The 14,296-nt window shown below is 46.0% G+C and overlaps 1 protein-coding gene across 1 annotated transcript in view; it reads left to right on the top strand.

Annotated features, from left to right (window-relative positions):
• tnr (tenascin R (restrictin, janusin)) overlaps positions 1-14,296 on the top strand; it is a 70,406-nt gene that overhangs the window by 39,946 nt on the left and 16,164 nt on the right. The window contains exons 5-20 of the mRNA XM_085929773.1: positions 1,694-1,829; positions 2,123-2,375; positions 2,723-2,823; positions 2,897-3,059; positions 3,163-3,639; positions 5,774-5,893; positions 6,032-6,175; positions 6,800-6,915; positions 9,077-9,227; positions 10,178-10,356; positions 10,566-10,656; positions 10,962-11,044; positions 11,558-11,660; positions 11,930-12,019; positions 12,839-12,972; positions 13,039-13,168. Of these exons, the coding sequence (XP_085785899.1) occupies positions 1,728-1,829; positions 2,123-2,375; positions 2,723-2,823; positions 2,897-3,059; positions 3,163-3,639; positions 5,774-5,893; positions 6,032-6,175; positions 6,800-6,915; positions 9,077-9,227; positions 10,178-10,356; positions 10,566-10,656; positions 10,962-11,044; positions 11,558-11,660; positions 11,930-12,019; positions 12,839-12,972; positions 13,039-13,168 (2,437 nt within the window). The 5' untranslated portion in view covers positions 1,694-1,727. The remainder of the gene's footprint in view (positions 1-1,693; positions 1,830-2,122; positions 2,376-2,722; positions 2,824-2,896; positions 3,060-3,162; positions 3,640-5,773; positions 5,894-6,031; positions 6,176-6,799; positions 6,916-9,076; positions 9,228-10,177; positions 10,357-10,565; positions 10,657-10,961; positions 11,045-11,557; positions 11,661-11,929; positions 12,020-12,838; positions 12,973-13,038; positions 13,169-14,296) is intronic.

Below are 14,296 nucleotides of genomic sequence, written 5' to 3'. Positions count from 1 at the left end.
GCTCTAGCGTTTGTTCGTGTCGGGCTGGCTCCCCATTAACCCGCAGGTTAATGGGGAGCCAAATGGAGGGATAACGGGGCCCCGCTGTCACAAACACAAGGAATAAAACAAATGGAAAATTCACTCTCCCCCTACTTTCCAGCCCAGTATCAAAGTGAGTGGAAATCAAAAGACACAAGCCAAATCCTCCCAGTAAGAGAAAAATGAAAAGCCATCAAAGGAATGAAAGCGGCTGATGAGTATGACGCCGGCCGGCCGATAATGAAAAATGAAAGTGGCAAAATGAAAGAGCGAAGGGGGAGACGGGCCAACCGAGGTGATTCCGCAAAAGGAAATGGGACAAAATGCTCCATTTAAGCTTCTTCACATGCTCCTCGCCAGGCACCTCGCTGCTTTCTGATTCCTGGTTGTGGTTCTGGTTCTAGACTCTGGAGAGACAATCGTGACAGATGCTGCGTAGGAGACAGATGCTTCCCAAATGTCCTCCTTTTGATCGGAGACATTGGAAACTGAGCTCACCTTGGATCCGCTCGTGCCGGATCAAACGATTGTCTCGTGTCCCATGGAAAATGTCCTCTGATAAAAAGCGGATCGAAGAAAGAAGAGGGATCTATTTTTCTTTGAGATTGAATATGTTCCAAATCAATGGCCCGAATCTCGCCCGCCCGAGTTATGGAATCCCACGCGCGGGGGTTTGTGTTTCAGCCTACGCGGTTTTTAGCTGCGCATGCCAATTGAGTGGCTGGCTGCATGCTGACATTTGTAATTACCATCAAGACGGGCAGCAGGATTATTACGAAGACACCAGAGAAACACTTGATATGACACCGCTTAGCAGCCTTTGAAACGCCACTCCTCTCGGGTTTGTGTTTGTCTCCAGTCCTCGAGAATAAACCCAGCCTGGAGGATGTAGAAACCTCTTGAAGGAAATCTAGCTCTAATTGAGCCTCTTTGGGGGTGGCACCAATATATTGTTCTGCTTATAGAAAACTTTATATTCCATTTTCCGGACAATCAAATATTGTGTTTGTAAAGAGACTACAGGAATTGGCTGATAATAAAATGAATAATATATCAAGGATAAAATGAAAAGAAAAAAAAAAAAAGCCATGTAATATATAAATCATAAAATATTTTCCATATCTCACTCCACTCGTTCAGTCTGCTCTGGAAGGAGGACCGTGTGTATCTTTGATTCCGGCATGTTCTCCTCCTCTCCTCTCCTGTCCTCTCCTGTCCTCTCCTCTTCTCTCCACTCTCCTCTCTCTTCCCCAGTCGGCAAAGAGAGGATTACAGCGGCATGGCTCAAAAGCACGTCTCTCCTGAAATCCTTCTATCAGCTCTGTCCCTCAGCAACACTTGTGTGTTCCTCCCGTGTGGAGAGATCAAATGTCGGTTATTGCTCAGAGAAATGCCTTTGCTGCTGCTTCAATCCTCAAAAGTTGATCTGTCCCACTTCCTGTTCAAACCAATTATTCCACATCTGATCAAAGGTATTTCTTTTCCATTTACTGAAGATAATGCTGGGAGACACGCACGCATCGAAATGAAAGTATAGCAAGAATAATCCGTCTATCAACTCTGAACTCTGGTAAAGTCGAACCCCTGGTTCACTGTGTGTGTGTGTGTGTGTGTGTGTGTGTGTGTGTGTGTGTGTGTGTGTGTGTGTGTCTTTTTCCTTCTTCCTCCACAGGTGTGAGTGAGTGGACTAGCGTGGACTAGCGTGGATGTTTGTTCCCAGCATGCAAGTTGCACCGTCACGCCATGTGGCGGCCACTGTGCCAACACCACGATGGATCCTGGCCTTTGCTCTTTTTCTACTTCTGCAGGTAATAGACGAAAATCTTTTTTCCCAAAATCTTCATATACTGTGTTCTCATTACATATATTATTATTTATTCGATACATATATGTATATATATGAATTTATGTATTTATCTATATTATATATATATATTTATTTGTTTTGATATGACATGATATCATGATATGTTAAAGACACATTTCAAATGAAATCACTTAATCATATGAGGACAAATTGGGCCAAAGGTTTTTTTTTGGGTCGTTTTTGAGACAAATGAGTACATAGTGGTTGAACATAAATTCCCCTCTTCCCAAATAGGTTGCGACTTACGCCGCTCCCTCCGGAGACAGCAAACTTGTTCGGACCACTCGGGTAAGGAGACAGATTCCAGATGGGGAAGCGTCCTCAGCTTCCTCCTCAGACAACCAGACGATGCAGCAGCAGCAGCAGCAGCAGCAGGAGCAGGAGCAGGAGCAGCAACCTTTAGTCTTTAACCACGTCTACAACATCAACGTACCCATGGAATCGCTCTGCTCTGTCGACCTTGACGCCTCAGCACCACCAGAGGACGGTGAGACTTTCTTATTGATTTTCTGTGGGTGGTGATCGGCTTTTTTTGGCACACAGATGCGAGGGTTCAAGGCCTCTTTTTGAATTGCACTTCACCAAGCGGGCAGCTCAAAGGGCCAAGGCTGGCTTTTCCAAAAAGACTTACTTTTCAGTTGAATTTGTGCCTCTCTTAAAGGCACCTCTGGCTCCTATTTGAATGGCGAATGTGTCATACCAAGAGATTCGGTCAAATTTTGGACGACGTGGATTTTGTAACGGTCATTACCCAAATCACCCTACCCCTGAATGTCGATCATAAAAAAAAAAACATTCTTGTAACAATACACCTTTAAAAAATCCCTTTACAAGGCCCACGTGCTGAGCTTGGATCCAAAGCCCCTGCAGAGGGACCATTGGACCCAGTTGGACCTACAGAGTACACTCAACAGACACTGGATGCAGACAGCCAGGTACTACCTTCTTGGCTAAATATAGCAAACGTGAAAATGGGTCCAAAACAACAACAACTGGAAACCTTTTCAGATGACGTTCACTCACCGTATCAACATCCCAAAAGCGGCGTGCGGATGTCCGGCAAGTGTCTCCATCCAACAGCTCGCCACCAGAGTGGAGATGCTGGAGAGGGAGCTTACGATGCTCCGATCTCAGTGTGGATCCGGTTGCTGTCGGGAGAACCAAGCCGTTGGTAAGTAAGACAACGACATCAAACAAGCACGACCGTATATGCCGTGCGGCTGGTCATGTTTACTCTCGCCGAGGATGCCGATAGCCTCCTTGTATTTCCCCAGGCCGCTTTGACTACTTCCCGGGATGCAACGGCCACGGCAGTTTCAGCCTGGAGCTATGCGGCTGCGTATGCGACGAAGGCTGGACGGGCAAAAACTGCTCCGAGCCCCGTTGCCCCGACGACTGCTCCGGCCAGGGCGTGTGCATCGAAGGGGAATGCGTGTGCGACCGAGATTTCGGCGGGGAAAACTGCTCCGAGCCCCGTTGCCCGGCCGACTGCTCGGGCCGCGGCTTGTGCGTGGACGGAGAGTGCGTGTGCGAGGACGCCTTCGCCGGGGAGGACTGCGTGGTGGGCAGGTGCGTCAACGACTGCTCGGACCAGGGCCTGTGCGTCAACGGGACCTGCCGCTGCCGACCAGGCTATGTCGGGGAGGACTGTTCCTTGGTGTACTGCGCCAACAACTGCAGCGACAAGGGAATCTGCAAGGACGGATTCTGCCTGTGCCAGGATGGCTTTGCTGGAGATGACTGCAACTCCGGTAAGTTGACAACGCTCAGAAACCGCTGACCTGATTCTTTTTTAACTTGAGTTGAGCCACACCTCCGCACCACTTGAGGTGTTGGAAGTTCAACTGCAGGTCAACAGCTATGGACATACATATGTGCACGGTATGTGTGCAGGTAAATGAAAGCGATTTCATCGGAAGGAATTAATTCAACCACCTGGCGTATCTGATTAAATTTGACACTCTTTGGCCTATCCGTGCTCCGCAACTCCCGGCGATGCATTCGCTTGATCGGTTTCGTAGCGGTAATTACAGAAAGCAAGCTCTCACTGCCGTGTTTTTTTTTTTTTTTTTTTTCGTGCCCGCCTCATTCAAATGCAGGCGGCGGAGTGTGCGAGTCGCCGGACAGCAGAAGGTGTCGAAGCATTCATTTGTCAAACGTCACATTCGCACGAGGAGAGAGAGAGAGAGAGAGAGGCCTCCCGTTAGCCGCCGCCGCCCGCCGAGTCGGGAGTCTGGCGCGTCTTTGTCGCAAAATATCAGATGTGGCGTTTGGGAGGCGAGCGTGGACCGAGTGATGGATGACAACAAACGTGGGAGCGGATGACAGATGGGCGCGCTATTCTGTACTTGATACCTCTTGGCCGTCCTATTTCTGGCCAAGTCAGGTGGTCTGAATTGCTGATACATTTGCAATTCGAATAGTCCAATTACCCCAGTCCCGTAGGTTGACGGGCTTAAGTGTTCCCCGGTATGAAAAGAGCAAAAAAGCGGAATGTGTTTCCGGTGGCCTCTAGCCTCCCATTGTGTGTGTGTGGGGGGGGGGGGGGGGGGGGATAATGACCGCTGTTGACTTAAAATGGGACGATAAGAGGACGTGTACATTCACATCTATCCAAACCCACAAAGCAGCCGTCAACTTGAACCGAGTCGTGCCAGCAAAAAGTATTTCACTCTCGTTCCATAAGCTCTCACATTACAGACGGATGGTTAGAATCTGTATTGCGCAATGCCCTACAACCTCCGACGCCGCTCTGAATGTCTTTGGACTACCTAACTCCTCAAAAAGGTCAGCAGGCAATACGGTGGCTGTGTTTTCTTCTTTTTTTATGAACCTTCCCCTAAGAATGCTCCCCGAAGGTGAGTCCTAATGATTTACTGACCTTTCTGGAATACACCATCAAGATTTGAGTTTCGTCTAATCTGTTTGATAGAATTTTGATGACATCTAATGAGGCTTTAAGACTCACCTTCAGATGGCTGCTGCACGCCTGCATAACATAGGTGTCAAACTCAAGGCCCACCCGGGGGGCCAGATACGGTACGCCACATCATTTTAGTAAATTCCCTTTTTAGAAATCGAGGCATTGCTAACTAAATCTCCAATTCAGACTTTACGCCGCTTGCATATCTTGTACACCTTTTTTCCACATTTCATGTACGTATGTGGCCTCCTCGTCTTCAAACCGTAGCATGCGGTCTTATGGTCATCAAATGATTTTCATGATATTGCTTTCGTTGAAGGGATGAAAGATATAAATGCCTCTGAGTCAGTGACTCAGGAGCCGTCCCCCCCTCCCCGTGCCGATTGACTGCTACAAAGTGACTCATATGCTAAACAGCCTGTGGCCATTTGTCAAGGGGTAGCTGAAAAGGCCACTAAAGTATCCAAAGGCTCCCTGTGGAGAATTCAGCACTGTGTTGTAAAGTCTAATATCACAGGACACGGCGGCGATAATGAGGAGGAGGAGGAGATTTGCTCTTCCGTCCTGCTCTCTCATCTCCTTTCTGAGCGTGCATCCTTCTGCTCATTGGTGTTTCTTCTCCACCGTGCCTTTCATGTCATTGTCATTGTTTTGGGCCGAAGCAACTGTAAACAGTCTTGTTTATGCAGGCGCATTAAGATTCAACAGCACCTCTGGGCGCATGACTTGACTCGAGTGCAGGATGGACCGTGCTCTGCCTTTGGTTTTAAGACGCGGGTGCTTGTGGCTGTTCATTTACGTTTCGGAGGCGCAAAGCTTGCCAATACAACAACAAAACATCTGCGCACACTCGTGTCCAACGACGAGGCGCTCTCAAGTGGCACGTGCTGGAGGGCTGACAAAAGGATTTAAGGGCTTGTAGAATGCGCAAACTTTGTTCAACTCACAATCTATCTTTTCAGTGGCACCTGCCATGAACCTGAAAGTCCGAGGAGTAACAGATAGGGATGTGGAACTGGAGTGGGAAGGTTCTGTGGTCCTGACGGATTTTCTCGTGACCTACACACCAAGCAGCCCGGGAGGTGAGTCTGTAGATGGGCTTGAATCTCAAAGCGCACTGGACAACTCCCCCCTAAAAAAAAAACGTGTTAACAATAAGCTTCTAAATAATCCAAAAGATCCACCTTGTGTGTGTGTGTGTGTGTTTTTCCATGTCTCAGGTGTCCAACTGGAAATGCGTCTCCCTGGGAATAGCACATCCTGCACTATCTCAGAGCTGAATGCAGGCATGGAGTACAACATCAATGTGTTTGCCGTCATTAATAACAGCATCAGTGTTCCTGCCACCATTAGCGTCGCAACTTGTAAGTGTGTCACCATGTTTTATTCATCTTCATCTTGCATAAAGATAAAAAAAATATGGTGAGTGAGAATGTCACCACTTGCTTTTCACAAATACAGACAGACATTTCTTCTTCTTTTTTTTAATAGGAGAGTCTTTTCCATGCGCATTTATAGATACCGGCAGTCGCCTACTTTATAAATACGTAATGGACAACGCAAAATGTCTGCGATGGAAATATGGTCTTGATTTTTATTATTTATGATGCTACCTGTGGTCTCTTCTACTGTAGAAGCTCTTGCAAGGCAACTGTATTTGTACTTTTACTATTTATTGACTATTATTTTTTTTGTCCTCTAATGTGTACTGTTCCATTTTACGGTCCCTTAGAAATAATCCTTCCACCAGCTATTCAAAAGTATTCTCGGAAAGATATGAAGTGGAATGTTATTTGGAGATGTGAGGCTAGGAAAGGTTCGAGACCCACGAGCAATGAACCGATAAATAAATGCATGAGAGAAAAGTTCAACATTGGACACCTTCAGCATGCGGCGGGCGGACGGACAGAAGGACGGACGGACGGATGTGATTTATGGGCCGTGCGAGGTAGCGAAGGAAAATAATCCGTCTCTCATTTCTACACCAGACCTCTCCAATCCAGCTGGTTTAGTCTTCAAATCCATCACTGAGACGTCAGTCGAGGTCCAGTGGCAACCTTCCTACTATTCCTTTGACGGCTGGGAGATCAGCTTCATCCCCAAGGTGCTGTACTACCACTTGCAGTCTATTAAAAGACCAAGTCTCTTAAATCTGCTAGCAAGATTTGAATGAACCTCTATGACAGCAACTAGACCCGCTTTTAGCTGGTCTAAACATTCTACGCGCATAAAACAAACCCGGGGCTAGTCTTTAGCCAGCAAACAAGGAATGACTTTTGTTTGAAATGGTATTTTCTGGATGTGGATATTCCACCTTAGTTTCAGCAAATCTGGAGCCCAAGGTAATGGGCGAGGATGTGCTTGCTGAGATGTGTTATGAGGTCGCCTGCGAGTGCTTGAGCTCTGTATTGGTTGTTTTTCCTTGGGCGCGGTGGTTTCCAAACAATCAAATCAGAGGGACCCATTTCCAGACGTAGTTCATTTGAACAAATCTGGCAAGTCTCCCTCCCCGTAAAAAAGATGACTCTATTCATCAGGCACTTTGGGGGAAATAAAACAAACTGGATGGAGTGTTGCATCCACATGGTAGAGTCAAATATGGCAAAGTCTGTTTGGGATTGTGTAAAAGGATGATCCGGCAAAGCCATTTAAGAGCATAACCTTTTGTTAAAGCACAATCAGACTAGGTCCAAAGCCAGTAATCAAAAACCTTTCTCCTTCTAAGTCTGGCGGTAAACTCAGGTACTCTGGGCACTTTAATCTCAGCCCTCTCACAGTAATTGCTTTTCTCCTTTAAGTTCTCCTACGGGGGAGATGTGCTTTGGTTTGATCGGTGTCCCAGACTTATCTGACAATAGGAGCCTTTTTTTTGGAGGTTTCCTTTCAGGTTTAGAAAGTAACAAAAAAAAAAAAAAAACCAACCCCTGTTCCTCCAAATTTGATCTCGTAGCTTTTAGGACCCCTATAGTGTACTTTCTCCCCATCCGGTCATTAATGGTGCTGCCCTCTTTCTCTCTCTTTCCAGTAACATGCCCCACTCATCCCTCCATCCCATTTTTACTCTCCATTTTCCACCTCCTCCTGGCTGTGATCTCCAAGCCGCCTAGCCCCAAAGGTAACCTCCATCCTCTTTCACCTCGTCTGCTTTCCTCCTCACTCCCCCCCCCCCCCCCCCCCCACCAGCCGCCACCCGTCTTGCTGCACTTTCACAGCCGCCAGGGAAATCACATTAGGAGTTTGAAGTCCTGCCCACCCCGTGTGAATTTAATCCAGCAATGGGGGATTGTGAATTTTGACAATCTCCTAATGGAAATATGCGTGAAAGCCTTTGCTTATGCAAACACTTGTCTAATTTGTTGCCTTTCAAAGGGGGAGTGAACTTGACATTCTGCAACTACAGCAGACTTGACATTTTCTTCTTCATGTGTATGTACTCAAATCCATAAATAATTTGTGGGCACTTTTTAAAATAACATCATTCAATGTGAGAGACGTTTTGACTAATATGAGAACAAAATCATTTCTTGGCAGCTTCCTGGTCTCGAGAAACCTGCCCAGAAAATACATCACAATGTTGAATTTCAAAAGAGTTCAAAGATCACAATGCATAATGAAGCATTTGCATTATGTAGCATCTTTGTAAAGTTGCGCTCGATGATGCCCGTGGCTGGCCGGCCGGCTGGCTCACACACAGCTCAAATTGCATGTCAACCTTGAGAGAGAGAAACGAACGAGCAAGCGTCAGATACTTTGCAGCAGCATTTTGTTGGCTGTACATCCCAACAGCTTGTGATACATTATGCAGCAGTCAGCTATAGCACTTGGAAGGCTTTTTTTAATAGTCTTAGAAGTTTGAAACATTCAAATGAATTTCAATATCTTATTTGATGACAAATGATTCAATATTTTGTCGGGAACATTTGAATTTACCTTCAAATGTTTGTGCGCAACACTAGTTAGCCATCCTAAACAATACATTGCAATGATAAGGACAGGATGGAGTACCTCGAGTCTGGGCACGGGATCCTATTGAAACATCACGCTTGTTGTTGTCGCTGGCCATCCCGTGACTAATTGAAATAGATTGCATCTGTAACGACCCGCCACACCAGCCTTCGTCCTGCGGGCTTTTGGGAGGTCTTTCAGAATGGAGTGTGTCTGCAACCTTCTGGTTCCAACTTCTGCAGTGACCAGAAATGTGCCTTTGTATGCCAAACAACCCAATCTTTGTTTTTTTTCTTCTTCTTCTTCTTGTTTTCCCCTAGGACAACGATGGCGGGATGACTGCCCAGCTGCCGAGCACCATCACGTCCTTTGTGCAAACTGGTCTGAGACCAGGCGAGGAGTACACCGTGAGCCTGGTGGCACTCCGAGACCAAGGTCGTAGTCAGCCCTTTACCGCGACCGTCACGACACGTACGTACTGAATCGGACTCTTTCTACTTCTTCAAACAAAGTTGAAAAATCACATTCAATGCCGGCAAAAATCATCTCATATTAATATGAAGTATTGCGCACGCACACGCACACGCACACGCACACGCACGGATGAGCCGCCTCTGTCTTGTCTGGATGATGTATCACCTTTACTCTTCATCCAGCTGGCTTCATGAACGCGTCTCGTATAGATTCAATTCAAAAGTTGTTCGTCAAATTTGAGAGTCTCATCTCCGTAGTCCAAACACCATCAATTTCCTGTCAAGACTGTGGATCGAGTTATGAGCTGTAATTAAGTCGCCTTTAATGCCGCTTGCTGGTTAATAATTCATGACAGCTCATGAGAAAAGATCCGATTGGTTACCGTAAGAGCGTTAAGATAAGTCTGTTGAAGGCACTCGGTTATTTACGAGAAAAATATATTCTTCCTCGGAGAAGGGGAAGTATGATGAGGTGTCCAAGGAAACAACCAGAGGCAGATTCTTCTTTGCTGTTTTCTTCCTGAGGCTCTTTTTCTAGGACGAGGCCCAAGGGCCCAATTGTGACTACATCAAGGAAGAAGGTAGACCAGTCAAATTTGAGTCCAGGACTTTTTTTTTTTTTCTTTCCACCCAAGAAAGCTCCGAGAAGTCCTTTTGAGGAGAATGTGCTTCCCTTTTTGCACATTGTGGTAAACATGCCATTCACTTGAGTTCCCCCCGCGGGTCAACACGCACGAAAGAAAAGAAAAGAAAAGAAAATGCCACCACAGCATGGAATGTTGACACCTCGGAAAAGATTTGCTACATTTCTCAAACATCATATCAGACTTGAAGGTGCAGAAATGAAAGGAACTTCACTCTGACATTTGGACTCGATTGAGACGTGCCTGTGTGCAATATAGTCGAAGCCGTTTCCCTCTGAAGTTTACAGATGGAATTGTTTTGCAGTGATCGACGGTCCCACCGAGCTGATTGTGCGCGATGTGTCAGACACGGTAGCGTTCCTCGAGTGGACGCCGCCAAAAGCCAAGATTGATCAAATTGTCTTGCGTTACGGCCTCGTGGGAGGCGAGGGCCCGCGCACTACCTTCCGCCTCCAGCCCACGCTTAGCCAGTACACCCTGCAGGTGAGTGTGGATCCAAAACTGTATTTTTTAAATTACTATTTTATGATTATGATTTTTAAGTTTGTTGATTTTTTTTTTTTTAATGAAATTTTTTACCTCATCTACAAAAGACCAAGACCTGCTATCTGTTGTTATAATGTTGCCATTGACTGCAAATGCCGGGCCGCCCGCCCGCCCCTGATTTCAAATAAGCCTATTTTGTTGTGAAGGTCTTACGCCCCGGTTCCCGTTATGAGGTGTCTGTGAGCGGCGTGAGGGACGGGAACACCAGCGGATCCATTTCCATTGAATTTACAACCGGTGAGAGCTGACAGCAAGCAGATGTGGTAATCATGCCGCATGCTATCCCCAGCCTGCCTCCGGGAATAGAACTGTTGATGACATATGGCCCGATGCGCCGCATCTTCAAGGTCATTTGGCAGATGCCCGTAAAGTTTGCACGGCGGTTATTATTTTGTGCTCAACTGGTTTATGCATTGCAGTGTAGCGCATGTCATGTTTGTGATGGCGACCGCATTGCTGATGTCTGCCTGTGCACTCCCCCCCCCTCCCTTGAGAAACAGTCTCAGTGTCCTCAACATTGTCAGCTTTATCGTTTCTCTCAGAAATTGACGCGCCCAAGAACCTGCGTCTCATCTCCAAGACCTCCACAAGCCTGGAGTTGGAATGGGACAACAGTGAGGCGCAGGTAAGCCCATTGTGGGCTTTGCTAACGTAACAACTGTTTCCATTTTTAATGATTCTGCAGAGTGCAAACACAACAACAACGAAAAATCTAACAAAAATACCAAAACATGGCGGTGCAATGAAACCAATCCATACGACGCAAATTTCCCATAGGAAATGACGTCCATAAAATTGATTGCCATCATGAAACCTGTATTAACGGTTTTAAGTCATTTTCAAATGTTATTTTAGCATTCTATGTATCCAAAATGTTAATTAGGCAATAAGAAAATCAATCTTAATCGAGACAACAAATGTCTGAGCAGAAAATGATTTGTGTCACAGATGCACCTCACCTCACCTCACAAATCCTTGTCACGCAAACACTTTTGCATTTTGACTTTTCACCAGAGTTTTGGTCGTCACTGTAAATGTAGCCTGACTTCACAAATTGCTTGTTTTTACCCATCTCATCACTTTCTGTCCTTCTGTTTGTGACTTCCAAGTATAGTTTTAATCTGATGTGCACGTTTAGGTGGAAGCCTACCAGGTGGTGTACAGCACGCTGGCAGGCGATCAATACGAAAAAGTCATTGTACCACGAAATGAAGGCGCAACCACAAAGACCACTCTCACTGGTACGTAAGTGTTAACAAATTGCCCAGCTTCATCAACGGAAGGAAAGGAAATGTTGGTGGCTTCTATTTCTGGGCTGGCCGTTACTGATTGTCTTTGTACAGATCCATTTTGAAAGCAAGGAAATTGGCTGTTATTTTGTGCAATCAATGCTTTCGTATCTTTTTATAAAAGTCCGCTCGTTTTTCCTTCGTCTCTTTATTACATTTCCCTGCTGTTTACGTGTCTGTGGCTGATTGATTGATGAATGAATTCATCGATTGCGTTTCAGACCTGCTGCCCGGCACCGAGTACGGTATCGGCATTTCCGCCATGAGAGGCGGCAACCAGAGCACGTCGGCCACCATGAACGCCAGGACGGGTGGGTGACTCTTTAGCACATCAGTGGGGGGAAAAAAAGGGCCATGAATGAGCTGAATGAGAGTTGATCTTCATTTCATCATGATATATATAATATATATTTCAAAATGTCATGATTTAATTTCATCTTTCAATGTACTCTTTCATTTGCATCACCTGACAAACACTCATGTTGCACTTGATGGAACGGCTAAATGTGTTTTCCACGACTGTGCCATAATTATCTTGTGGAATGGCATCCTTTCATTCGGAGGATCCAGCTTTTCACCCCATTCAACTGTGAAGGATGACCCAATTAACAGCTTCATCTCCTAATGAATGAATAGATGGAATAACAGGTTCTTAGCTGCACTGACAGCAAATATTTATTGTCTTTGTATTTCGATGCCCAGGTTTAAAAGCCGCCGCCGCCGCCGCCGCCACGTGATTCTCTGTGCACTTTAAGAGTGCCAAAACATGACCAGAGTGTCTGTATTGATGCAGATTTATGAAAATAGCTTTTTAACACAGAAAGTGCATCATCCAGCCGTTTCTCCTGTCAAGGAAAGAATTATCGATCTGTAATGACGCACGCAAGCGTGACTGCAGCTCCTTTTCATCACATTTGTGCTCCCGTGAATTGGAAAGACGTCACGGTCGGAAAGCTTTATGGGATGTCGAGGTGCTTTCTGTGACGACGGAGGATATTCGGAAGACAGGCGACAGTAGCGTTTATGCCATCCCGGGATAACAAAATTGACAAAACCTTGGAATGCTAAAAGTGTCAAAGATCAGAATTGTATCTGCCTCACTGCTATTTCCAAAATGTGTTTTGTGCCAGGTCTGGACGTGCCAATGGATCTTACTGTGACGGCATCTACAGACAACACCATCACCCTGATGTGGGGCGTGGTCCAAGGCCCCATTGACTTCTACAAAGTCACCTATACGTCCTCCTCGGGCGTGACTACTGAGGTACAAATGTACGTACTTTTGGATGAAAATGCAGTTCAACATTTTCTCTTCGTCGGGCCCAAATAGTTGACCGTGCCGAGAGGTGAAAGCACCGCCACTTTGACGGACTTGGAACCCGGGACTGAATACACCATCACGGTGGCAGCAAAGAGGGGGAGACAGCAGAGCAACGTAGCTTCCATAGATGCCTTCACAGGTACCCATTTTCCCAAATTCTACTTGGCAGCAAAGCTCTTTCCTTTAAATACTGCCACAGTATGTAAGTGAAGCTCCTCTTCATACTCCAACTTAGTTCCTTTATCACAAAATGATGAGGTTGCAAAGGCCAAACTGGTTGAGATGTTTGTCGTTGTAGTCGTCGTTTATTTTGTTGTTGGCCACGCGTTTGCCACTCTAAATATTGATTTCACATTGAATGTTTGGGGACACGGGATTTTCATTTTAGCGGACAGGGTTGAAAAAAACTATTAATAGATTGCAGATTTCACTTTGGCCCAATTTGCAGTGGGCCTTTTTATCTTCCTCATTTTTATTCTTCCATTCAGCCAGCCCATCATAATCCTTCCTGCTGGACTTTTTGCCCATCTGCAACAGCGATCAGCATTTTGTACTTGTCGCAGTTCAGCATGAAAATGATGCACTTTTCCTCCTTACCTTGATCACTTCATTCTTCATGATCGCAGTTGTCCTCATCATCATCATCATCATCATCATCATGGTGGTGCCGCGTGACTTCATCATTTCACGTCGTCCGCGACTCTAAGCGTGGCCGTTGGGAGAGATGATAAGCTGCAAGATCAGGAGGCTGAAAAGCCTTAATTGGATGTCATCTTTTCATCCACTTCACTCGTAACATCCAATTATCTGTGCCCAAAGGAACTCAAACATAGGTGGTTCCATCAAAAGCTCCATTTGTTTTAAGTTTGATCAAGCGTAAATCTAGCTGTTAGTTGCACCTTCAATTTGACTGCACGCTAAATATAATGTGCACTTATAGCAGCAGCAGTTTAAACTCCATCCATCTTGGTTCACTTCATCATGAGCTGTCCAAGTCATATGTTTTGACAGCAACATCTGCTTCCATCATGGCTTTTTCCCATTTTCCTTTGCTGATCAATCCTATCACAACTTCATCTTTATGGCACATAAATGCAATTAGCCTCTCCTTTTCATGAGCGATTAAATCATCACGTCCTCGTGACTCTGGTCCGCCTGATCGAGATGGCACCCGAGGCTAATTTGGCCGGCCGCTTCCGTCCCTCCCTCCATCCATCCATCCATCCATCCATCACCGGCGTGGCTTCTCCATTTCCATCTCTCGACT

This window comes from Syngnathus leptorhynchus, chromosome 14 (genome assembly GCF_054491065.1).
Source record: "Syngnathus leptorhynchus isolate UIUO chromosome 14, UIUO_Slep, whole genome shotgun sequence".
Lineage (NCBI taxonomy): Eukaryota > Metazoa > Chordata > Actinopteri > Syngnathiformes > Syngnathidae > Syngnathus > Syngnathus leptorhynchus.
Note: the sequence above shows the minus strand (reverse complement) of the source record. Positions and strands in the feature narration are given on the sequence as shown.